This window comes from Procambarus clarkii, chromosome 83 (genome assembly GCF_040958095.1).
Source record: "Procambarus clarkii isolate CNS0578487 chromosome 83, FALCON_Pclarkii_2.0, whole genome shotgun sequence".
In the NCBI taxonomy this organism is placed as follows: domain Eukaryota; kingdom Metazoa; phylum Arthropoda; class Malacostraca; order Decapoda; family Cambaridae; genus Procambarus; species Procambarus clarkii.
Genome location: NC_091232.1, coordinates 4,744,725 through 4,771,503, shown reverse-complemented (window position 1 = coordinate 4,771,503; position 26,779 = coordinate 4,744,725). Strand labels below are relative to the sequence as shown.

The following is a 26,779-nucleotide window of genomic DNA, read 5'->3' as shown; positions in this document are numbered from 1 at the left end:
ATTATTAATGCAAGTTATTTTTCCTTTAACTTTGTTATTGATTGCTAAACCTTATTTACAGATGTACAAAGATGACTGGAACAAAGTATGTGAACATGTAGGAACCAGAACACAGGATGAATGTATCCTTCAATTCCTTCGTCTTCCCATTGAGGACCCATATTTGGAAGATTCTGAAGTTGGTTCGGGAGCAACACCAAATGCACTAGGACCTTTGGCATATCAGCCTATTCCTTTCAGTAAATCAGGCAACCCAATTATGTCCACTGTTGCCTTTCTAGCTTCAGTAGTTGATCCTCGAATTGCAGCTTCAGCTGCAAAAGCAGCCATGGATGAATTTTGCAGAATTAAAGATGAAGTTCCTGCGGCCCTTCTCGATTCTCATATTAAGAATGTTGCTGATCATGCAGCCACTAATGAGGGCAAAGTGGATCCAACTGCTGGTTTGGGTAAATCAGGTATTGCTGGAACTGAGCCAGAGGGAGAGGAAAAGAAGGAAGGTGAACCAGAGACAGAAAAGAAAGATGATGCCAAAAAGGATTCTGAGAAGAAAGAAGAAGAAAAGAAGGATGAAGGTGAGAAAGAAAAGAAAGACGAGTCAATGGAAGTTGATAAATCAGATGAGAAAAAAACAGAGGAGAAAAAAGAGGGTGAAGAAGAAGACAAGAAGGATGAAAAGGGGGAAACCAAAGACGAGAGGAAAGAAGAGATCAGCCCTGAAGAAAAGAAATTAGATGCAGAGCGTGAGAGGTTACGTAAGGATGCTTCTGTCCAGCAAGCAGCCAGTGCTGCTTTGGGATCAGCTGCTGTAAAAGCAAAACATCTAGCTGCAGTAGAAGAAAGAAAAATAAAATCTTTGGTTGCACTTCTGGTTGAGACGCAAATGAAGAAGCTTGAAATCAAACTCCGCCACTTTGAAGAACTCGAGACCATAATGGATAGGGAACGAGAGAGCTTGGAGCTGCAGCGTCAGCAATTATTACAGGAACGTCAACAGTTTCATCTGGAACAGTTGAAAGCTGCAGAGATGCGAGCACGTCAGCATGCCTTACATCAGCTGACGCAAGGGGCAAGTCCAGCTCATTCCCCAGCGCCTTCCATGGCACAGGTTCACCAGTAGCACCTCACAATTTGAAATATTTGCTAATTTATAAAACATTTTGGAAAGTGGATATAGTGTACATGCAAATTCTTCAGGAGCTATTTTGCCACTGGTAACAAAGGTAAGCTTTGGGATATCTTTATATAGGATTTCTTATCTGTACATGATTTTAATAATGAAAAGTAGCACTAGTAACATAAGAATAATTATTTCAGGGTGTAATATACAATGTTGTACGTCAAATTGGTTAGGTATAAAAGTACGATACACTTTGAAAGGAATGAGTAGTGTTTATGTTGGCAATGGGCATTTGCAGATGAAAAGATTTGTTGAGGTTTAGCTCAACTGCTAATGCACAATTATCTTCTTTAGAATGTGTTCCCTATTCAAAATTTAGTCTAAGCATATTGAATTTAACATTCCCACACATGTATGTAAATTTTAGTTCATATCTGGTATTACAGTCCATTGCCCTTTCATTATGGACAGGTTGTGTGTAGTACAAGAGATATTGTAGGTGACTGCAGACATTGTTCTCTTTTATTTTAAGTTAGATAATATAAATGTTGTCTATATTGATGTTTAGAAATCTCAGTTAATGTATCATACAACATTATCATCATTTTATCATTAAAACTCATTTTTATATTGCATTTTATTATTACAGCAACCCCTTGCAATTGCTATGTAAATTATTGCTGTATAAGCAGTGGGAGCCAATCACTTTGAGATATGAAAAGTACTAAAGTGAAAATATTAGTCACTCATGATTGTATGACTAAATCATACGTCATATAAATATTAAGTACTGTTACACCTTGGCTTACGAATGCCCCTCTTTACGAACTTTTCGGGTTACGAGCCCAATTTCTTTGTAAATCCAAATCGGGTTACGAACTTTGCCTCGGGTAACGTAGTTTGTTGATATGCATATGGCCGACCTAGTGTGTGGTGGCATGGCGACAGCACCTCCTGCCTAGTGACAATCGCGCCTGAATTCTTTCTAAAGAATTTCAGCATTTTTTGGATTTTTGGGTATTTGAACATAAAAGTAATTATTATATATCTCACCATGGGTAAGGCTGTCAGTGAAAGAAAGAAGAAAGTCAGTGGTAAAGTTCAGCCTAAGAAAATAGTTGTGAGTAGAGGCAGTAGAAGCCTTTGTCATTAAGAAAATGTGTGAAGTACTGTACTGTATGGGAAGAACTGCAAAGTTTTGTTGAAAAAACTCACCCAGATAAAGCTGTAGCAGGCCTACATGATATATAATATATATATATATATATATATATATATATATATATATATATATATATATATATATATATATATATATATATATACATATATATATATATATATATATATATATATATATATATACATTATATATAATTATATATATATATATATATATACATTATATAATATATATATATATATACATTATATATAATATATATACATTATATATATAATATATATATATACATTATATATAATATATAAGCCTATACTTGCATAAACCACAAGTGAAGATAAACAATCTTTGGACAACACCCACCAGTGGGACTCGAACCCAGAAAGCACAACTACCTTCCAGTAGCTGGCATAACTAGTATGCTTTAACCCACTACGCCATCAGACCTTACAAAAGAAGTAGATAGTTCGAGATATATATATCTCAAACATCTCTACCTCCCGAAGGCACCAGATGAGTGAGGGGTCAGTCTGCAATTTTCGTCAAGCCACTGTCAATGTGAGAGAACTCGTGTCCAGCTTATAAGCCTATACTTGCATAAACCACAAGTGAAGATAAACAATCTTTGGACAACACCCACCAGTGGGACTCGAACCCAGAAAGCACAACTACCTTCCAGTAGCTGGCATAACTAGTATGCTTTAACCCACTACGCCATCAGACCTTACAAAAGAAGTAGATAGTTCGAGATATATATATCTCAAACATCTCTACCTCCCGAAGGCACCAGATGAGTGAGGGGTCCGTCTGCAATTTTCGTCAAGCCACTGTCAATGTGAGAGAACTCGTGTCCAGCTTATAAGCCTATACTTGCATAAACCACAAGTGAAGATAAACAATCTTTGGACAACACCCACCAGTGGGACTCGAACCCAGAAAGCACAACTACCTTCCAGTAGCTGGCATAACTAGTATGCTTTAACCCACTACGCCATCAGACCTTACAAAAGAAGTAGATAGTTCGAGATATATATATCTCAAACATCTCTACCTCCCGAAGGCACCAGATGAGTGAGGGGTCAGTCTGCAATTTTCGTCAAGCCACTGTCAATGTGAGAGAACTCGTGTCCAGCTTATAAGCCTATACTTGCATAAACCACAAGTGAAGATAAACAATCTTTGGACAACACCCACCAGTGGGACTCGAACCCAGAAAGCACAACTACCTTCCAGTAGCTGGCATAACTAGTATGCTTTAACCCACTACGCCATCAGACCTTACAAAAGAAGTAGATAGTTCGAGATATATATATCTCAAACATCTCTACCTCCCGAAGGCACCAGATGAGTGAGGGGTCAGTCTGCAATTTTCGTCAAGCCACTGTCAATGTGAGAGAACTCGTGTCCAGCTTATAAGCCTATACTTGCATAAACCACAAGTGAAGATAAACAATCTTTGGACAACACCCACCAGTGGGACTCGAACCCAGAAAGCACAACTACCTTCCAGTAGCTGGCATAACTAGTATGCTTTAACCCACTACGCCATCAGACCTTACAAAAGAAGTAGATAGTTCGAGATATATATATCTCAAACATCTCTACCTCCCGAAGGCACCAGATGAGTGAGGGGTCAGTCTGCAATTTTCGTCAAGCCACTGTCAATGTGAGAGAACTCGTGTCCAGCTTATAAGCCTATACTTGCATAAACCACAAGTGAAGATAAACAATCTTTGGACAAAGGTAGTTGTGCTTTCTGGGTTCGAGTCCCACTGGTGGGTGTTGTCCAAAGATTGTTTATCTTCACTTGTGGTTTATGCAAGTATAGGCTTATAAGCTGGACACGAGTTCTCTCACATTGACAGTGGCTTGACGAAAATTGCAGACTGACCCCTCACTCATCTGGTGCCTTCGGGAGGTAGAGATGTTTGAGATATATATATCTCGAACTATCTACTTCTTTTGTAAGGTCTGATGGCGTAGTGGGTTAAAGCATACTAGTTATGCCAGCTACTGGAAGGTAGTTGTGCTTTCTGGGTTCGAGTCCCACTGGTGGGTGTTGTCCAAAGATTGTTTATCTTCACTTGTGGTTTATGCAAGTATAGGCTTATAAGCTGGACACGAGTTCTCTCACATTGACAGTGGCTTGACGAAAATTGCAGACTGACCCCTCACTCATCTGGTGCCTTCGGGAGGTAGAGATGTTTGAGATATATATATCTCGAACTATCTACTTCTTTTGTAAGGTCTGATGGCGTAGTGGGTTAAAGCATACTAGTTATGCCAGCTACTGGAAGGTAGTTGTGCTTTCTGGGTTCGAGTCCCACTGGTGGGTGTTGTCCAAAGATTGTTTATCTTCACTTGTGGTTTATGCAAGTATAGGCTTATAAGCTGGACACGAGTTCTCTCACATTGACAGTGGCTTGACGAAAATTGCAGACTGACCCCTCACTCATCTGGTGCCTTCGGGAGGTAGAGATGTTTGAGATATATATATCTCGAACTATCTACTTCTTTTGTAAGGTCTGATGGCGTAGTGGGTTAAAGCATACTAGTTATGCCAGCTACTGGAAGGTAGTTGTGCTTTCTGGGTTCGAGTCCCACTGGTGGGTGTTGTCCAAAGATTGTTTATATAATATATATATATATATACATTATATATATAATATATATATATATACATTATATATAATATATATACATTATATATTATATATATACATTATATATAATATATATATACATTATATATAATATATATATATATATATTATATATATATATATTATATATATATACATTATATATTATATATATATACATTATATATTATATATATATATACATTATATATAATATATCAGGTATATATATATCAGGTAGCATTAGCATTATATATATTATATGTATATATATAATGTATATATATACATTATATATACATTATATATAATATATAAAATTACACTAAGGAGTCAAATTTCCGACATTTCAGATATTTTGAAAACTGCAGGGGGGTTTGGGCAATATATGACCCATATACCAGCCCCTCCATGCCTCCTACCAGCCCACAATGCCTTCTACCAGCCCACCATGGCTCCTACTAGCTCCTCCATGCCTCCTACCTTCTCACTATGGCTCCTACCAGCCCTCTATGCCTCCTACCAGCCCACCTTACCTCCTACATGCCTCCTCAATGCCTCCTACCAGCCCAACATGCCTCCTACAAGCCCACCGTGCTTGCAACGTGCCCACCATGCTTTCTACCAGCCCACCATGGCTCCTACCAGCCGACCATGCGTCCTACCTGCCCGGTATGCCTCGTACCAGCCCCTCCCTGCCTCAACCAACCCGCCATGGCTCCTACCAATCCTCCTACCATCCCAATATGGCTCCTACCAGCCCTCTGTGCCTCCTTCCAGCCCACCATGGCTCCTACCAGCCCCTCCATAGCTCCTACTAGCCCACCATGCCTCCTATCTGCCCACCTTGCCTCCTACCAGCCCACCATGCCTTCAACCAGCCCACCATGCCTCCTACCTTACCACCATGCCTCCTACCATCCCTCCATTATTAATATTCAAAGTGAGTCATCCTCCAAGAATCTGAGAGCACTACAACTGACTGCCCCTGATCGTCACACAACACTTGTAAAACACGACCAAGTCACCTAAATGTTCACTCACCGAGGACTGAGTCTAAGTTGAATAGAGAGGGGGGGGGGAGTCTGCAATTTCAAGCAGCGTCACCCCCCGTCTGGTGACGGCCTATCTCGACGGCTGGCCTCTGCTCTGCTCCACTGGCTGGTCTCCTATTGCTTAAAATGCTCTCGAATCGATAGTTCTCCGAGTATTTATTGGGGAGCCTAGTAGCTAACTCCGCCCACAAATAGATAGCCTCCGGCACTCTACCAAGCCACTCCTTAAACGTCGGCATGTTTGAAGGCTACCAGGCTACAATTATCAGATTATCAGAAGCAAGGTGAAATTCGCATGATCTGACCTCAGGTCACTTGGGGTCATTAACGCTTAGAGGTGTGAGTTTCAGGCCGACAAACTGGCGCCTCTCAGATCCTTGTCTGTGACTCATGTACTCTATGTATGTATTAAACTAAACCAAACACTTTTACAGTGTTACACTCCTACCTTCTCACTATGGCTCCTACCAGCCCACCATGCCTCCTACCAGCCCTTCCATGCCTCCTACCACCCCAAAATGCCTCTCACCAGCCCCTCCATGCCTCCTACCTGCCTCCCATGCCTCCTACCAGCCCACCATGCCTCCTACCTGCCCACCATGCCTCCTACCAGCCCTTCCATGCCTCCTACCACCCCAAAATGCCTCCTACCAGCCCCTCCATGACTTCTACCAGCCCACCATGCCTCCTACCAGTCCACAATTGCTCCTACCAGCTCCTCCATGCCTCCTACCAGCCCACAATGCCGCCTACAAGCCCACCATGCCTCCTTCCAGCCCACCATGCCTCCTACCTGCCCAGTATGCCTCGTACCAGCCCACAATGCCTCCAACCAACCCACCATGGCTCCTACCAGTCCTCCTACCAGCCCAATATGCCTCCTTCCAGCCCACCATGGATCCTACCAGCCCCTCCATGCCTCCAACCAGCCCACCATGCCTCCTACCTGCCCACCACGCCTCCTACCAGCCCTCCATGGCTCCTACTAGCCCACAATGCCTCCTATCTGCCTACCATGCCTCCTACAAGCCCACCATGTTTCCTACCAGCCCAATATGGCTCCTACCAGCCCTCTATGCCTCCTACCAGCCCACCATGGCTCCTACCAGCCCACCATGCCTCCTACCAACCCACCATGGCTCCTACCAGTCCTCCTACCAGCCCAATATGGCTCCTACCAGCCCTCTATGCCTCCTTCCAGCCCACCATGGCTCCTACCAGCCCCTCCATACCTCCTACCAGCCCACCATGCCTCCAACCAGCCCACCATGCCTCCTACCTGCCCACCATGCCTCCTACCAGCTCTCCATGGCTCCTACCAGCCCACAATGCCTCCTACCTGCCCACCATGCCTCCTACCAGCCAACTATGCCTTCTACCTGCCCACCATGCCTCCTACCAGCCCAATATGTCTCCTACCTGCCCACTATGCCTCTTACCAGCCCCTCCATGCCTCCTACCAACCCACCATGGCTCCTACCAGCCCATCATGCCTCCTACCAGCCCACAATGCCTCCTACCAACCCACTATGACTCCTACCTGCCCACCATGCCTCCTACCAACCCACCATGGCTCCTACCAGCCCATCATGCCTCCTACCAGCCCACAATGCCTCCTACCAACCCACTATGACTCCTACCTGCCCACCATGCCTCCTACCAGCCCACCATGCCTCCTACCAGCCCTCCATAGCTCCTACCAGCCCACAATGCCTCCTACCAACCCACTATGACTCCTACCAGCCCACCATGCCTCCTACCAGCCCACCATGCCTCCTACCAGCCCTCCATGGCTCCTACCAGCCCACCGTGGCTCCTACCAGCCCACCGTGGCTCCTACCAGCCCTCCATGGCTCCTACCAGCCCTCCATGGCTCCTACCAGCCCTCCATGGCTCCTACCAGCCCACCATGGCTCCTACCAACCCACTATGACTCCTACCAGCCCACCATGCCTCCTACCAGCCCTCCATGGCTCCTACCAGCCCTCCATGGCTCCTACCAGCCCACCATGGCTCCTACCAGCCCACCATGGCTCCTACAAGCCCTCCATGGATCCTACCAGCCTACCATGGCTCCTACCAGCCCACCATGGCTCCTACCAGCCCACCATGGCTCCTACCAGCCCACCATGGCTCCTACCAGCCCACCATGGCTCCTACCAGCCCACCATTTCTCCTGGTAAAAGGTTCCCTAGCCCCCCCCCCCCACCACCAACTGCAGGGGGGTCTGGGCAAAATATGACCCATCGCCGTTTTCAGTAATTGGCATATTTTCGGCATAAAAATTCGTAATTTAAAAACGAAAATAGGTGCAGAGAGTCAGAATTCGGCTCAAAAAACACGCTCAGGAGTCAAATTTTCGATATTTCAGATATTTTGAAAACTGCAGGGGGGTTTGGGCAAAATATGACCCATCGTTGTTTTCAGTAATTGGCATATTTTTGGTATAAAATTCGTAATTTAAAAATGAAAATAGGTGCAGAGAGTCAGAATTCGGCTCAAAAATCACGCTCAGGAGTCAAATTTTCGATATTTCAGATATTTTGAAAACTGCAGGGGGGTTTGGGCAAAATATGACCCATCGTTGTTTTCAGTAATTGGCATATTTTCGGTATAAAAAGTCGTACTTTAAAAATGAAAATAGGTGCAGAGTCAGACTTCGACTGAAAAATCACGCTCAGGAGTCAGATTTTCGATATTTCAGATATTTTGAAAACTGCAGGGGGGTTTGGGCAAAATATGACCTATCGCCGTTTCAGTAATTGGCATATTTTCGGTATAAAAACTCGTAATTTAAAAATGAAAATAGGTGCAGAGAGTCAGAATTCGGCTCACAAATCACGCTCAGGAGTCAAGTTTTCGACATTTCAGATATTTTGAAAACTGCAAGGGGGTTTGGGCAATATATGACCCATATACCAGCCCCTCCATGCCTCCTACCAGCCCACAATGCCTTCTACCAGCCCACCATGGCTCCTACTAGCTCCTCTATGCCTCCTACCTTCTCACTATGGCTCCTACCAGCCTTCCATGCCTCCTACCAGCCCACCTTACCTCCTACATGCCCCCTCAATGCCTCCTACCAGCCCCTCTATGCCTCCTACCAGCCCAACATGCCTCCTACAAGCCCACCATGCCTTCTACCAGCCCACCATGCCTTCTACCAGCCCACCATGGCTCCTACCAGCCCACCATGGCTCCTACCAGCCCACCTTACCTCCTACATGCCCCCTCAATGCCTCCTACCAGCCCCTCTATGCCTCCTACCAGCCCAACATGCCTCCTACAAGCACACCATGCTTGCTACGTGCCCACCATGCCTTCTACCAGCCCACCATGGCTCCTACCAGCCCACCATGCGTCCTACCTGCCCAGTATGCCTCGTACCAGCCCCTCCCTGCCTCCAACCAACCCACCATGGCTCCTACCAGTCCTCCTACCAGCCCAATATGGCTCCTACCAGCCCTCTGTGCCTCCTCCCAGCCCACCATGGCTCCTACCAGCCCCTCCATGCCTCCTACCAGCCCACCATGCCTTCAACCAGCCCACCATGCCTCCTACCGGCCCACCATGCCTCCTACCAACCCTCCATGGCTTCTACTAGCCCACATTGCCTCCTACCTGCCCACCATGCCGCCTACCAGCCCACCATGCCTCCTACCAGCCCACCATACCTCCTACCAGCCCACCATGGCTCCTACCAGCCCCCCATGCCGCCTACCAGCCCACCATGCCGCCTACCAGCCCACTATGCCTCCTACCAGCCCACCATGCCTCCTACCAGCCCACCATGCCTCCTACCAGCCCACCATGCCTCCTACCAGCCCACCATGCCTCCTACCAGCCCACCATGCCTCCTACCTGCCCACCATGCCTCTGGACACTCCCCTATGGCCGTGGACACCCCCTGTGGCCGTGGACACCCCCTGTGGCCGTTGACACCCCCCTGTGGCCGTGGACACCCCCTCTTTGGCCGTGGACACTCCCCTATGGCCGTGGACACCCCCCTGTGCCCGTTGACACCCCCCTGTGGCCGTGGACACCCCCTCTTTGGCCGTGGACACCCCCCTGTGGCCGTTGACACCCCCCTGTGGCCGTTGACACTCCCCTGTGGCCTTGGATACCGCCCTGTGGCCGTAGACACTCCCCTGTGGCCGTAGACACTCCCCTGTGGCCGTGGACACCCCACTGTGGCCGTGGACACCCCCCTCTTTGGCCGTGGACACTCCCCTGTGGCCGTGGATACTCCCCTGTGGCCGTGGACACCCCTCTGTGGCCGTGGACACCCCCCTATGGCCGTGGACACCCCCTCTTTGGCCGTGGACACTCCGCTGTGGCCGTGGACATTGCACTGTGGCCGTGGACACCCCCTCTTTGGCCGTGGACATCCCCTGTGGCTGTAGACACCCCCTCTTCGGCCGTGGACACTCCCCTGTGGCCGTGAACACTCCCCTGTGGATGTGGACACACTCTCTTTGGCCGTGGAGTCTCCACTCTGGCCGTGGACACTCGTCTGTGGCCATGGACACTCCCTTGTGGCCGTGGACACTCCTCTGTGGCCGTGGACACCCCCTCTTTGGCCGTGGACACTCGTCTGTGGCCGTGGACACTCCCCTGTGGCCGTGGACACTCCCCTGTGTCCGTGGACACCCCTCTGTGGCCGTGGATACCCCCCTGTGGCCGTGGACACCCCCCTGTTGCCGTGGACAGCCCCCTATGGCCATGGACACCCCCTCTTTGGCCTTGGACACTCCACTGTGGCCGTGGACACTCCACTGTGGCCGTGGACACTCCACTGTGGCCGTGGGCACCCCCTCTGTGGCCATGGACACTCTTCTGTGGACGTAGACACTCACGTTTTGAAAACTGCAGGGGGATTTGAGCAAAAAATGACCCATCACCGTTTTCAGTAATTGGCATATTTTCGGCGTAAAAAGTCGTAATTTGAAAATGAAAATAGGTGCAGAGAGTCAGAATTCGGCTCAAAAATCACGCTCAGGAGTCAAATTTTCGACATTTCAGATATTTGGAAAACTGCAGGGGGGTTTGGGAAAAATATGACCCATCGCCCTTTTCAGTAATATGCATATTTTCGGTATAAAAAGTAGTAATTTGAAAATGAAAATAGGTACAGAGAGTCAGAATTCGGTTCAAAAATCACGCTCAGGAGTCATATTTCCGACATTTTAGATCATTTAAAAACTGCAGGGGGTTTGGGCAAAATATGACCCATCGCCGTTTTCAGTAATTGGCATATTTTCAGTATAAAACGTCGAAATTTGAAAATGAAAATAGGTGCAGAGAGTCAGAATTCGGGTCAAAAATCACGCTCAGGAGTCAAATTTCCGACATTTCAGATATTTTGGAAACTGCAGGGGGGTTTGCGCAAAATATGACCTATCGCCGTTTTCAGTAATTGGCATATTTTCGGTATAAAAAGTCGAAATTTGAATTTGAAAATAGGTGCAGAGAGTCAGAATTCCGCTCAAAAATCACGCTTAGAAGTCAAATATCCGAAATTTCCGATATTTTGAAATCTGCGGGGGGGGGGGGGGGGGGCAAAATATGACCCATCTCCGTTTTCAGTAATTGGCATATTTTCGGTATAAACAGTCGAAATTTGAATTTGAAAATAGGTTCAGAGAGTCAGAATTTAGCTAAAAAATCACGCTCAGGAGTCAAATTTCCGACATTTCAGATATTTTAAAAACTGCAGGGGGATTTGAGCAAAATATGACCCATCGCCGTTTTCGTGGACACTCCCCTGTGGCCGTGGACACTCCCTTGAAGCTGTAGACACTCCTCTATGGCCATGGACACCCCCCTGTGGCCGTGGACACTCCCCTGTGGCCGTGGACACTCCCCTGTGGCCGTGGACACCCCCTCTTTGGCCGTGGACACTCCACTGTGGCCGTGGACACCCCCTCTTTGGCCGTGGACACTCCACTGTGGCCGTGGACACCCCCTCTTTGGCCGTGGACACTCCCCTATGGCCGTGGACACCCCCTGTGGCCGTGGACACCCCCCTGTGGCCGTTGACACTCCCCTATGGCCGTGGACACCGCCCTGTGGCCGTAAACACTCCCCTGTAGCCGTGGCACCCCCCTGTGGCCGTGGACACCCCCCTTTGGCCGTGGACACCCCCCTGTGGCCGTGGACACCCCCCTGTGGCCGTGCCCCCCCCTGTGGCCGTGGACACCCCCTATAGCCGTGGACACCCCCTCTTTGGCCGTGGATACACCACTGTGGCCGTGGACACTCGTCTGTGGCCGTGGACACTCGTCTGTGGCCGTGGACACTCGTCTGTGGCCGTGGACACTCGTCTGTGGCCGTGGACACTCGTCTGTGGCCGTGGACACTCGTCTGTGGCCGTGGACACTCGTCTGTGGCCGTGGACACTCGTCTGTGGCCGTGGACACTCGTCTGTGGCCGTGGACACCCCCCTGTGGCCGTGGACACCCCCCTGTGGCCGTGGACACCCCCTCTTTGGCCGTAGACACTTCACTGTGGCCGTGGACACTCCACTGTGGCCGTGGACACCCCCCTGTGGCTGTCAATTGTCAATTCAGTCTATTGGTTGTAGACCCAGGAAAGGGTGCATTTGTTAATTTAGGGGCGGCGACGACTGTGGGACTAGGAAGGGGTAGAGCTTGAGGGCAAGGTGCCTTTAGGGTTGGAGTCTAGACTTCACCTTCAAGGATGTAAGAGCCAAAGATTTTAGAGTGTCAACTGGGAGTGCAAAGAGGGGGCGAGTGATCTAACACAAAGCGACAACATCGGCTGAGGTAAGGTAAGGTAATGTCTGCGAGATTCACAGCACAACGGGTAGTCCATCAGTAATTATAAGGTGTTTTCCAGATTCCTTTATAAATTGTTAGCAAAGATTTATAGGTCAATAACAAATATATATTGTAGATTATGATTTAAAATTTACCACACTAATTTGTGAAAGGCAGAATAAGAGAATATTACAAATGACCAAAATAACATAAATTTCAAGATATTTATGATTATAAAACACTGTACATAGGTTTGGACATAATGTATATACATGTTTTTATGTATTATATGTTTTACAGTTTTTCCCAGTAAACATCTGCACCTTATGACAGCCTCTGACAATGTTGAAATTATGGCTTGCATTGTTACTGTATTCAAAGTATATTAGCCTTGATTAGGATTGACGAAGAGCACTTAAGACATTAATTAGTTTCTAAACCAAATTTCAGCATATCATTTTAAAAGAATTAAAACTGCAAGTCTCTCTAAATTGTTAAGGAATATTCTTATCTAAGGAAATCTTAACACACCGTGCCAATCAAAAATACTGGCATCTTTTCTTGTGTTTCTATTAAAAATAATCAGTCTGACATTGCTAATATAGTATTAAAATGGCGAAAATTACTATAGGCTGTATGTAGACCACGGGACGAGTTCCTGAATCCATTATTTATGAATCTCGAAAGCTTTTATCCCCTGTTTTGATTTATAATATACTAATTAAAGTAAATCAATATATTACTTATTACTTATTATATTAAATTATAATATTACTGATTAAAAGTAACTAACGGAATGTAAAACATTGGAGCGCAAACTAGCACAGCACGAGAAATTGAAATTGAAATAAGTTTATTGAGGTAAAATACACACAAAGGGATGAGGTAGCTCAAGCTATTCTCACCCCGTTCAGTACATCGTGTTACTACATACATAGACACACATCACAAGCAATAAACGTATTACCGAACATTCTGAGAGATAAACATCTACATTAACTAGCACAGCACGAGGATATGGTCGTTAAGCACTGTGACGTCACCAATGACGTTGGGCAAGAAGGTCAGGAGCGGCCGGCGCCGCCTCAGTGTCGGGCTGACAGCCAGTAGACGTAGTTTCTTAGGCGGTGTCCCGCTTCTTACATCATTTGCAGCTACACCGGTCATCAGGTAAGGTTACAGTGGACTTTATTGCTCAATGTATTAACTCATATAAGGTGTCGATATTTAATTATGGTGTGACCTGGTTGTTGGCGTAGCGTAATGTGGGCTCTGTTATGTGATGCCTTCAGAGGGACGGTGATATTTGGGTGGCGTATGATAGAATTGGTAAAGTTATTTACATGGAAACGTAGTTGATGTATCCTAACAATAATTAGCCTCGTTTAAGATTTTTCCGTACAGCATTAAGTGGCTGGTCCACACTTTTTTGTTAAATCTGCATTAGAGCGGGCAAAAAGTCTAAATATCTGGGCAGTACGTAAGGTATTTAAGTACATGGCCCATTTAAAATGCAATAGAGTAATGAGTAAAGGATGAGGGTGTAAAGGATAAAAATTACTACAGAATTTTGGGATTTGTAGCTCAAAACTTTAGAGCCAGCTGTCGTAATATTTAAATTTTTAAATGGCTAGTAGGTACTGTAAGGCACTAAATGTACCGCTTATTCCTGTGGCGTAGCGTTGGTAGTAGTTGGTGGCAGTTTATGGGTGTCTACTGTGGCGTAATGGTCCGAGGGTGTTTTCACAGCCCCCCCCCACCCCCCTCCAGGCTCGCAGAACTAAGCTGTTTTGGTGACTCTTCATGCTTTTAAAACTGAATGGTATTAAACCCAATTTTTTTTTTAACAGGTAGGTGTGGATTTCTGTAATGTAATTCACGGAACCAATTTCATCTGAATTACTTTCGTTAAGACCGGGTATTTGGTAAGTTATGCAAGTTTGAATTTCTTCGGTCTTGATATCTGTAGTGTCCATTGCAGCGGGTAAACAAATTTTCAGGTACAGTAGTTCTAATAGTTTGTGGTAAAAGTAGAAATTGAAAATTATACTTTGGTATTTAAATCTCGGCCCTCCCCCCCCCCCCCCCCCACTACTTGGGCGATTTTCCTAGTTCATGTGGTTTCTTCAGTAGTGCGAAAAATTTATTTTAAAGCTTTCAGTAAAGTTAATGTATTCAGTGGGGCCGTAATTAGTAAACGTAGAAATCTGCGTGTCTGGGATCATTTTTTTCCCAGACAGTCAATTTTGTAAGTGTTGGCATGTCGGTAATTTACGGGCTACTAGTGGACATGCCACGTCTTGGGTCGTAATGTTAATCAGTCATGGTATCGGTAGTCACTAGAATGCGTGGTAATATTGTTTGGAATGGCAACTTAAAAGCTATTAGGATGAATGTATTAAACAAATTAAGAATTTAAATTTATTGAATAAGGTTTAGTACTAAGGTTTGTACCCTGGTGTTGCCCTATATATCAAAGATTACAAAGAAAAGAGGTATAAAATGTTAGAGAAATTATAATTTGTTGAACAAAAATAACCTTAAGACTTTTTCATAAATTTGATACTTTATAAAACATTGTAATGGTATAAATAACTAATGTTTTGTTTTTCTAGGGTCTGGCTCGACAATGGCCATGAGTCTTCTTGAGAAACTTTAAAGTGAACGGAGGACTAGTCGGTCACAAGGCACGGAACTAGTTCTGACGTGACGTAGCTGCAAGTCTCGATAGAGGTGGTTGGACGGTGTTGAACACCGCTGGCAACGTTGCAGGAATATCTGAAAGAAAAGGAAAGTTGTTAAAACGTTCAGTTAATATTTATCATTTAGCAGGAAACTGTTGGAAAGGATATTCTGCAGAATTATAGAAAGAGCATCTGTGGGACATTAGAAACGGTTAGTATTAACTAGTTTACTTGTCCTCGTTATGAGACTTGGGTTTAGGAGGCAGTAAAAATGCCAGTTAAAATATAGAAATTAATGGAATAGGCTACCATAATTAGTAGGGAAATATCGATAGATGAGCTTTGAAGCGGCATGATTCAAAGATAGTGTAAAGGATGACTGGTAGTGTTCATGACGTTGTAATTGGGAGGACCTAATAGTGATCGGTGAAAATAGTTTAGGGCATTATGAATAGTTAGCAGGGGGGGAGTGACGAACTGTGGAAGGCGTTGCTTCTGCACCACTAGAATTTGCAACTAGCAGTATTGAACGTTGAGTTTGCAAAAATGCTGCAGTTTCATACTGATTAGTGTAAATGTTAGGAAGAATGAAGGAATGTACATATTCTTCAGTTGACTATAACGGTAAGTGTTTAGCAGTTTTAATGTCAAATGGTATAAATTGGTATTCGATGAAGTATGGTTGACGGGCCATTTTGTTAGTGAAAACGTGTAAAAGTAATATAAAGGGAGGAAACGTGACTACTAACGATAACTTTTACAACATCGTAGATTTGTGGTAGAATGGTGGTTAGAGAATAGTATGTAGTAGGAAATAGTTTGGTGTGTAGTTACTCTAGCTAAAGTGTTGGAAGGAAAAGTAGAGAAACGTGAATATTGAAATTAATAGAAACGTTTAACTTTACAGACGCAGTATAGAAAATGGAGGAAGACGGGTGGCTGTAGCAGTAAGAAGGCCGGTGAAGCATAGACTGCAAAATTGGGAAGCAAGATGCAAAATAAAGGAAAGTTGTAAATCTGTGTATTGTGTACTTTGAAACTGTTCTTAGAACTATAGAATCTGTTCCCTCTTATGTTTAATATCTGGTGTATGGTGTTATGACTATTGTTCGGCTGGTTTTCTGTATTAACAATGTGGTTCCGATAAATGTTCGTATTGGAATAAATATCCCTTAATTATAGACGTTAATGTTTACAGCCGTTTGTGTATTCTTTAACGGCTGGCTATGCACGGTTTATATATCTACAATGCCATGTTTATTGTTGTAACATTGTCTAGGCCCAGTGTATGTGACAGTGGCTAGAATTTGAAGGTTTGTTAATAAAGTGTTCTTATTGGATATGAAGTGTATGAACTGTCCCAAATGGCTTTAGTACTCTTGATGTAAGTTTGACACAGTAACACTTCGTGGTTAATGTTGTTAGAAGGGTTGTTCCTGAGGGTTTTAAGTTGACTGATCACCTTGTTCCCTAAGAGCATTTTGGCCCGGTTTGGTGCCTTTTGATAATTACCTTACCTTAAGAGCATTTTGGTGAAACAGGCTGTACTGAATGAAGGCAATTGGTTTATAGGGAATATTTTTGTCAATTGTAATCCTCACCTAGGTGGTGGTAAATACTTATTATCAATAGATGCAACCTTGTGGAATGATAAATATGAACATGAACCTTAGTGTTTTGTTTTAACGACGCGTTTTTCTAACGTAGTTACATTTTTCTTAGGTCAGTTGTATATAAGTTTTCTAACCATATATATTGCTGTTTACTTGGTTAAAAATTCATCGTATTCGTCTGTTTCTTGTCAAGTGTTGGTTCTTTTAATGTCGGTGTCTCTCTTTACTAGTGTCCCTTGGTGTGTGGTATAGTAGGGGTTTGATAATGGTAGTGGCATCAGTGAAATGTTTAATTTACTACGCATGTGCATCTTGAAAAGAATAAAACAAAATTGGGGGAAGTGTACAAGACAAATGTGTATAGAACGTTGAAGGGGTTGAATGGATGGCACATTCACATTGTCGTGAAGTCAGCCTGAGTGTCCTCAATGTAAATAAAGGTTTTCATAGTAGCAGCAAGTGAAAAGTAATACGAAGACCTTTCACTCCATGCGACGAAGATAACGCGCAATTTACAAGAATTTTGCGTCGCAACACAATTGGTGGCAAAATAAAACATAACACAACAGACGACGACATTTAACTACATACGACGAAGATAGCACAAAATACACAAGAAATTCGCCTCAAATCAAGAAATTTTTGAAAAAAATAAAACGACACAACACGACAGACGACGACACAACACGACAGACGACGACACAACACGACAGACGACGACAACACGACAGACGACGACACAACACGACAGACGACGACACAACACGACAGACGACGACACAACACGACAAACGACGACACAACACGACAAACGACGACATTTCACTACATACGACGAAGATAGCACAAAATACACAAGAAATTCGCATCAAATAAAGAAATTTTTGAAAAAAATAAAACGACACAACACGACAGACGACGACACAACACGACAGACGACGACACAACACGACAAACGACGACACAACACGACAAACGACGACATTTCACTACATACGACGAAGATAGCACAAAATACACAAGAAATTCGCCTCAAATAAAGAAATTTTTGAAAAAAATAAAACGACACAACACGACAGACGACGACACAACACGACAGACGACGACACAACACGACAGACGACGACACAACACGACAGACGACGACACAACACGACAGACGACGACACAACACGACAGACGACGACACAACACGACAGACGACGACACAACACGACAAACGACGACATTTCACTACATACGACGAAGATAGCACAAAATACACAAGAAATTCGCATCAAATAAAGAAATTTTTGAAAAAAATAAAACGACACAACACGACAGACGACGACACAACACGACAAACGACGACACAACACGACAAACGACGACACAACACGACAAACGACGACACAACACGACAAACGACGACATTTCACTACATACGACGAAGATAGCACAAAATACACAAGAAATTCGCCTCAAATCAAGAAATTTTTGAAAAAAATAAAACGACACAACACGACAGACGACGACACAACACGACAAACGACGACACAACACTACAAACGACGACACAACACGACAAACGACGACACAACACGACAAACGACGACATTTCACTACATACGACGAAGATAGCACAAAATACACAAGAAATTCGCCTCAAATCAAGAATTTTTTGAAAAAAATAAAACGACACAACACGACAGACGACGACACAACACGACAAACGACGACACAACACGACAAACGACGACATTTCACTACATACTACGAAGATAGCACAAAATACACAAGAAATTCGCCTCAAATCAAGAAATTTTTGAAAAAAATAAAACGACACAACACGACAGACGACGACACAACACGACACAACACGACAAACGACGACACAACACGACAAACGACGACACAACACGACAAACGACGACATTTCACTACATACGACGAAGATAGCACAAAATACACAAGAAATTCGCCTCAAATCAAGAATTTTTTGAAAAAAATAAAACGACACAACACGACAGACGACGACACAACACGACAAACGACGACACAACACGACAAACGACGACACAACACGACAAACGACGACATTTCACTACATACGACGAAGATAGCACAAAATACACAAGAAATTCGCCTCAAATAAAGAAATTTTTGAAAAAAATAAAACGACACAACACGACAGACGACGACACAACACGACAAACGACGACACAACACGACAAACGACGACATTTCACTACATACGACGAAGATAGCACAAAATACACAAGAAATTCGCCTCGATTTGAGGCGAATTTCTTGTGTATTTTGTGCTATCTTCGTCGTATGTAGTGAAATGTCGTCGTTTGTCGTGTTGTCGTCGTCGTTTGTCGTGTTGTGTCGTCGTTTGTCGTGTTGTGTCGTCGTTTGTCGTGTTGTGTCGTCGTCTGTCGTGTTGTGTCGTTTTATTTTTTTCAAAAATTTCTTGATTTGAGGCGAATTTCTTGTGTATTTTGTGCTATCTTCGTCGTATGTAGTGAAATGTCGTCGTTTGTCGTGTTGTGTCGTCGTTTGTCGTGTTGTGTCGTCGTTTGTCGTGTTGTGTCGTCGTCTGTCGTGTTGTGTCGTTTTATTTTTTTCAAAAAATTCTTGATTTGAGGCGAATTTCTTGTGTATTTTGTGCTATCTTCGTCGTATGTAGTGAAATGTCGTCGTTTGTCGTGTTGTGTCGTCGTTTGTCGTGTTGTGTCGTCGTTTGTCGTGTTGTGTCGTGTTGTGTCGTCGTCTGTCGTGTTGTGTCGTTTTATTTTTTTCAAAAATTTCTTGATTTGAGGCGAATTTCTTGTGTATTTTGTGCTATCTTCGTCGTATGTAGTGAAATGTCGTCGTTTGTCGTGTTGTGTCGTCGTTTGTCGTGTTGTGTCGTCGTTTGTCGTGTTGTGTCGTGTTGTGTCGTGTTGTGTCGTCGTCTGTCGTGTTGTGTCGTTTTATTTTTTTCAAAAATTTCTTGATATGAGGCGAATTTCTTGTGTATTTTGTGCTATCTTCGTCGTATGTAGTGAAATGTCGTCGTTTGTCGTGTTGTGTCGTCGTTTGTCGTGTTGTGTCGTCGTTTGTCGTGTTGTGTCGTGTTGTGTCGTTCTATTTTTTTCAAAAATTTCTTGATTTGAGGCGAATTTCTTGTGTATTTTGTGCTATCTTCGTCGTATGTAGTGAAATGTCGTCGTTTGTCGTGTTGTGTCGTCGTTTGTCGTGTTGTGTCGTCGTTTGTCGTGTTGTGTCGTCGTTTGTCGTGTTGTGTCGTCGTTTGTCGTGTTGTGTCGTCGTCTGTCGTGTTGTGTCGTCGTCTGTCGTGTTGTCGTTTTATTTTTTTCAAAAATTTCTTGATTTAAGAAATTTTTGAAAAAAATAAAACGACACAACACGACAGACGACGACACAACACGACAGACGACGACACAACACGACAAACGACGACACAACACGACAAACGACGACACAACACGACAAACGACGACACAACACGACAAACGACGACATTTCACTACATACGACGAAGATAGCACAAAATACACAAGAAATTCGCCTCAAATCAAGAAATTTTTGAAAAAAATAAAACGACACAACACGACAGACGACGACACAACACGACAAACGACGACACAACACGACAAACGACGACATTTCACTACATACGACGAAGATAGCACAAAATACACAAGAAATTCGCCTCAAATCAAGAAATTTTTGAAAAAAATAAAACGACAACACGACAGACGACGACACAACACGACAAACGACGACACAACACGACAAATGACGACACAACACGACAAATGACGACACAACACGACAAACGACGACACAACACGACAAACGACGACATTTCACTACATACGATGAAGATAGCACGAAATTCACAAGAAATCCGCCTCAAATCAAGAAATTTTGGAAAAAATAAAACGACAACACGACAAACGACGACACAACACGACAAACGACGACATTTCACTACATACGACGAAGATAGCACAAAATACACAAGAAATTCGCCTCAAATCAAGAAATTTTTGAAAAAAATAAAACACGACAGACGACGACACAACACGACAAACGACGACATTTCACTGCATACGATGAAGATAGCACGAAATTCACAAGAAATCCGCCTCAAATCAAGAAATTTTGGAAAAATAAAACGACACAACACGACAAACGACGACACAACACGACAAACTACGACATTTCACTACATACTACGAAGATAGCACGAAATTCGCCTCAAATCACAAATTTTGTTAAAAATAAAACGACAACACGACAAACGACGACATTTCACTACATACGATGAAGATAGCACGAAATTCACAAGAAATTCGCCTCAAATCAAGAAATTTTGGAAAAATAAAAAGACAGGACTCTTCCCCCACTCCTGCATTATCCCCCATACTCCGCAACTCTCACTCCTGCAGTATCCCCCATACTCTCCAACTTTCCCCCACATATTCCCCTACTCTCTCCCACTATCCCCATACTCAACCCACTCCTGCAGTATCCCCCATATTCCCCTACTCCCCATACTCCCCCAGTCTTTTAACTCTTGAATTCTGCGACGCAGAATTCTTGTAAATTTTGAGTCATCTTCGTCGCATGGAGTGAAAGGTCTCCATATTACTCTTCACTTACTGCTACTGTGAAAACCTTAATTTACGGCAAGGACACTATCAGGCCGACTTCACGACAATGTGCCATGTATTTAACCCCTTCAACGTTCTTTACACATCTGTGCTGTTCACTCCCCCTCCTCCCCCAATTTTGTTTCACTCTTTTCAAGATGCACATACGTAGTTAGATAACGTTTCACTGATGCTACCATCATTATCACTCCTATACCACACCAAGGGACAGACATTAAAAGCACCAACATTTTACAAGAAACAGACTAATACGATGAATTTTAAACCAAGTAAACAGCAATAAATATGGTTATAAAACTTTTGTACAACCGACCTAAGAAAAATGTAAGTTAGAAAACGCGTCACGTTTCTTTACATTGATAACATAAGTACTGTCAAAGTAAAACACCAAGGTTCATGTTGCTCATATTTATTATATTCCACAAGATTGCATCTATTAATACCAAGTATTTAACACCACCTAGGTGAGGATTACGGTCGACAAAAATATTCCCTATAAACCAATTTGCGTCATTCAGTGTACAGCCTGTTTCACCAAAATGCTCTTTAGGAACAAGGTGATCAGTCAACACCACTTTAAACCCTTAGGAACAACCATTTTAACATTGACACTAACACTTCGTGGTTAGACTTTTACATCAAGAGGACTAAAGCCATTTGGGACATTTTCATACACTTATCCAATATGAACACTTTATTAACAAACATTTTAAATTCTAGCCACTGTCACATACACTGGGCCTAGACAATGTTACAACAATAAACATGGCATTTTAGACAAATTGTGCATAGCCAGCCGTTAAAGAATACACAAACAGCTGTAAACATTAACTTCTATAATCAAGGGATATTTATTCCAATACGAACATCATTCATCGGACCCACGTTGTTAATGTAGAAAACCAACCGAACAATAGTCATAACACCATACACCAGATATTAAACATAAGAGGGAACAGATTCTATAGTTCTAAGAACAGCTTCAAAGTACACAATACACAGATTTACAACTTATTTATTTTGCATCTTGCTTCCCAATTTTGCAGTCTATGCTTCACCGGCCTTCTTACTGGTACAGCCACCCGTCTTCATCCATTTTCTATACTGCGTCTGTAAAGTTAAAATGTTTATTATTTTCAATATTCACGTTTCTCTACTTGTCCTTCCAACACTTTAGCTAGAGTAACTACAAGCCAAACTATTTCCTACTACAAACTATTCTCTAACCACCATTCTACCACAAATCTACGATGTTCTGAAAGTTATCGTTAGTAGTCACGTTTCCTCCCTTTATATTACTTTTACACGTTTTCACTAACAAAATGGCCCGTCAACCATACTTCATCGAATACCAATTTATACCATTTGACATTAAAACTGCTAAACACTTACCGTTATAGTCAACTGAAGAATATGTACATTCCTTCATTCTTCCTAACATTTACACTAACCAGTAAGAAACTGCAGTATTCTTGCAAACTCTACGTTCAATATTTCTAGTGGCAAATTCTAGTGGTGCAGAAGCAACGCCTTCCACAGTTCGTTATCCCCCCCCCCCCTGCAAACTATTCATAATGCCCTAAATTATTTTCACCGATCACTATTAGGTCCTCCCAATTACAACGTCATGAACACTACCATTCATCCTTTACACTATCTTTGAATCATGCCGCTTCAAAGCTCATCTATCGATATTAACCTACTAATTATGGTAGCCTATTCCATTAATTTCTATATTTTAACTGGCATTTTTACTGCCTCCTAAACCAAAGTCTCATAACTAGGACAACTAGTTAATACCAACTGTTTCTAATGTCCCACAGACGCTCTTTCTATAATTCTGCAGAATATTCTTTCCAACACTTTCCTGCTAATGATAAATATTAACTGAACGTTTTAACAACTTGCCTTTTCTTTCAGATATTCCTGCAACGTTGCCAGCGGTGTTCAACACCGTCCAACCACCTCTATCGAGACTTGCAGCTACGTCACGCCAGAACTAGTTCCGTGCCTTGTGACTGACTAGTCCTCCGTTCACTTTAAAGTTGTTTCTCAAGAAGACTCGTGGCCAATGTCGAGCCAGACCCTAGAAAAACAAACATTAAAGTTATTTATACCATTACAATGATTTATAAAGTATCAAATTTAATGAAAAAGTCTTAAGGTTATTTTTGTTCAACAAATTATAATTTCTATGTATAACATTGTATACCCTCGTCTTTGTAATCTTTGATATATAGGGCAACACCAGGGTACAAACTTTAGTACTAAACCTTTTGCAATGAATTTAAATTCTTAGATACATTCATCCTAATGGCTTTTAGGTTGCCATTCCAAACAATATTACCACGGATTCTAGCGACTACCGATACCATGACTGATTAACATTACGCCCCCATAAGACTTGGCATGTCCACTAGTAGCCCGTAAATTACCGACATGCCAACACTTAATTACTTACAAAATTGACTGTCTGGGGAAAACAATGTGATCCCAGACACGCAGATTCCTACGTTTACCAATTACGGCCCCACTGAATATAAACTTTACTGAAAGCTTTACAATACAACTCTCTCACTACTGAAGAAACCACATGAACTAGGAAAATTGCCCAAGTAGTGGGGGAGGGGTGGAAGAAAGATTTAATACAATACCAAAATAAAAATTTTCAATTTCTACCTAACCACAAACTATTAGGACCACTGTACCTGAAAATTTGTTTATCTGCTGCAATGGACACTACAGATATCAAGACTGAAGAAATTCAAATCTGCACAACTTGCCAAATACCCGGTCTTAACCAAAGTAATTCGGATGAAATTGGTTCCGCGAATTACATAACAGGCGAGTGTGGACTTCTGAAAAGTAAAAAAGTAGGTTTAATACCATTAAGTTTTAAAAGCATCAAGATTCATCGAAGCAGCCTAGTTCTGCGAGCCCCGGGGGGGGGGGGGGGGGCTGTGAAGACACCCTCAGACCATTAAGTCAGAAGATACCCATAAACTGCCACCAACTACTACCAACGCTACGCCACAGGAATAAGCGGTGCATTTAGTGCCTTGCAGTACCTAGAAGCCATTTAAAAATTTAAGTAATATGACAGCTGGCTAAAATTTAGCAACAATTCCCCAAAATTCTGCAGCAAGTTGTATCTTTTACTCATTACTCTAATAATTATTGCATTTTAAACGGGCCACGTACTTAAATACCTTACGTACTGCCAGATATTTAGACTTGCCCGTTCTAATGCAGATTTAAAAAAAAAAAAAAAAAAAAAAAAAAAAAAAGTGGACCAGCCACTTAATGCTGTACGGCTAAATCTTAAACGAAGCTAATTATTAATACTATTGTTATGATACATCAACTAGGTTGCCATGTAAATAACTTTACCAATTCTATCATACGCCACCCAAATATCACCCTCCCTATAAAGGCATCACAGATTTTAACAGAGCCCACATTACGCTACGCCAACAACCAGGTCACACCATAATTACATATCGACACCTGCACCTTATATGAGTTAATACATTGAGCAATAAAGTCCACGGTAACCTTACCTGATGACCGGTGTAGCTGCAAATGAAGTAAGAAGCGGGACACCGCCTAAGGAACTACGTCTGTTGGCTGTCAGCCCGCCACTGAAGCGACGCCGTCCGCTCCTGACCTTCTTGCCTAACACAGCGTCATTGGTGACGTCACAGTGCTTAACGACCATATCCTCGTGCTGTGCTAGTTAATGTATATGTTTATCTCTCAGAATGTTCGGTAATACGTTTATTGATGTGTGTCTATGTATGTAGTAACACGATGTACTGAACGGGGTGAGAATAGCTTGAGCTACCTCATCCCTTTGTGTGTATTTTACCTCAATAAACTTATTTCAATTTCAATTTCTCGTGCTGTGCTAGTTTGCGCTCCAATGTTTTACATCCCGTTAGTTACTTTTAATCAGTAATATTATAATTTAATGTAATAAGTAATATACCGATTTACTTTAATCAGTATATTATAAATCAAAACAGCGGTTAAAAACTTTCGAGATTCATAAATAATGGATTCAGGAACTCGTCCCGTGGTCTACATACAGCCTGTAGTAATTTTCGCCATTTTAATACTATATTAGCAATGTCAGACTGATTATTTTTAATAGAAACACAAGAAAAGAAGCCAGTATTTTTGATTGGCACTGTGTGTCAAGATTTCCTTAGATAAGAATATTCCTTAACAATTTAGAGAGACTTGCAGTTTTAATTCTTTATAAAATTATATGCTGAAATTTCGTTTAGAAACTAATTAATGTCTTAAGTGCTCTTCGTCAATCCTAATCAAGGCTAATATACTTTGAATACAGTAACAATGCAAGCCATAATTTCAACATTGTCAGAGGCTGTCATAAGGTGCAGATGTTTACTGGGAAAAACTGTAAAACATATAATACATAAAAACATGTATATACATTATGTCCAAACCTATGTACAGTGTTTTATAATCATAAATATCTTGAAATTTATGTTATTTTGGTCATTTGTAATATTCTCTTATTCTGCCTTTCACAAATTAGTGTGGTAAATTTTAAATCATAATCTACAATATATATTTGTTATTGACCTATAAATCTTTGCTAACAATTTATAAAGGAATCTGGAAAACACCTTATAATTACTGATGGACTACCCGTTGTGCTGTGAATCTCGCAGACATTACCTTACCTTACCTCAGCCGATGTTGTCGCTTTGTGTTAGATCACTCGCCCCCTCTTTGCACTCCCAGTTGACACTCTAAAATCTTTGGCTCTTACATCCTTGAAGGTGAAGTCTAGACTCCAACCCTAAAGGCACCTTGCCCTCAAGCTCTACCCCTTCCTAGTCCCACAGTCGTCGTCGCCCCTAAATTAACAAATGCACCCTTTCCTGGGTCTACAACCAATTGACTGAACATAATGGGCTGTGTTGCACCACACAACTTCCCCCATGCTCGAGTGGGGGAGTTGTGTATATTGACATAGCTCGAGTGCATGGGGAGAGTTGTGTAAA

The 26,779-nt window shown here is 42.9% G+C and overlaps 4 protein-coding genes and 2 long non-coding RNA genes across 12 annotated transcripts in view; 5 read left to right on the top strand and 1 right to left on the bottom strand.

The window, feature by feature from the left end:
- The window catches only part of mor (SWI/SNF- related protein mor), a 117,386-nt gene extending 115,638 nt beyond the window's left edge, over positions 1-1,748 (top strand). For all 3 annotated transcript variants that reach the window (XM_069316318.1, XM_069316317.1, XM_069316316.1), the window contains one exon: positions 62-1,748. In XM_069316318.1, the coding sequence (XP_069172419.1) occupies positions 62-1,120 (1,059 nt within the window). In that variant the 3' untranslated portion in view covers positions 1,121-1,748. The remainder of the gene's footprint in view (positions 1-61) is intronic.
- A 3,648-nt stretch (positions 1,749-5,396) lies between these two features.
- Positions 5,397-7,533, top strand: LOC138358344 (DNA-directed RNA polymerase II subunit RPB1-like). Its single transcript, XM_069316179.1, has 2 exons — positions 5,397-5,617; positions 6,435-7,533. The coding sequence occupies exons 1-2, from the start codon at positions 5,397-5,399 to the stop codon at positions 7,531-7,533; spliced, it is 1,320 nt and encodes a 439-aa protein (XP_069172280.1).
- A 236-nt stretch (positions 7,534-7,769) lies between these two features.
- LOC138358343 (spore coat protein SP85-like) lies at positions 7,770-8,183 on the top strand. The gene has a single exon (XM_069316178.1). The coding sequence runs from the start codon at positions 7,770-7,772 to the stop codon at positions 8,181-8,183; it is 414 nt and encodes a 137-aa protein (XP_069172279.1).
- Positions 8,184-8,949: 766 nt separating this feature from the next.
- LOC138358342 (DNA-directed RNA polymerase II subunit RPB1-like) lies at positions 8,950-9,939 on the top strand. Its single transcript, XM_069316177.1, has one exon. It carries the CDS (start codon positions 8,950-8,952, stop codon positions 9,937-9,939), a length of 990 nt encoding a protein of 329 aa, XP_069172278.1.
- Positions 9,940-12,775: 2,836 nt separating this feature from the next.
- Positions 12,776-16,803, top strand: LOC123768733 (uncharacterized). Its single transcript, XR_006774132.2, has 4 exons — positions 12,776-12,790; positions 13,783-13,949; positions 15,395-15,674; positions 16,371-16,803. It is a non-coding gene; the product is annotated as an uncharacterized lncRNA (long non-coding RNA).
- Positions 16,804-22,419: 5,616 nt separating this feature from the next.
- LOC123768734 (uncharacterized) lies at positions 22,420-26,475 on the bottom strand. 5 transcript variants are annotated; one of them, XR_011225370.1, is made up of 5 exons: positions 26,461-26,475; positions 25,304-25,475; positions 24,452-24,601; positions 23,652-23,829; positions 22,420-22,853 (listed from the first exon to the last, which is right to left on the bottom strand). It is a non-coding gene; the product is annotated as an uncharacterized lncRNA (long non-coding RNA). The 5 variants fall into 5 exon arrangements; XR_011225373.1 differs by having other exon boundaries at positions 25,304-25,470; XR_011225369.1 differs by having other exon boundaries at positions 26,456-26,470.
- Positions 26,476-26,779: the final 304 nt, after the last annotated feature.

Coding starts and splice junctions, on each gene's coding strand:
- LOC138358342 (XM_069316177.1), top strand. CDS start 8,950: ATGCCTTCTACCAGCCCACCATGGCTCCTACTAGCTCCTCTATGCCTC.
- LOC138358344 (XM_069316179.1), top strand. CDS start 5,397: ATGGCTCCTACTAGCTCCTCCATGCCTCCTACCTTCTCACTATGGCTC. Junction 5,618..6,434: donor CCATGCGTCCTACCTGCCCG/GTATGCCTCGTA, acceptor ACACTTTTACAG/TGTTACACTCCTACCTTCTC.
- LOC138358343 (XM_069316178.1), top strand. CDS start 7,770: ATGCCTCCTACCAGCCCTCCATGGCTCCTACCAGCCCACCGTGGCTCC.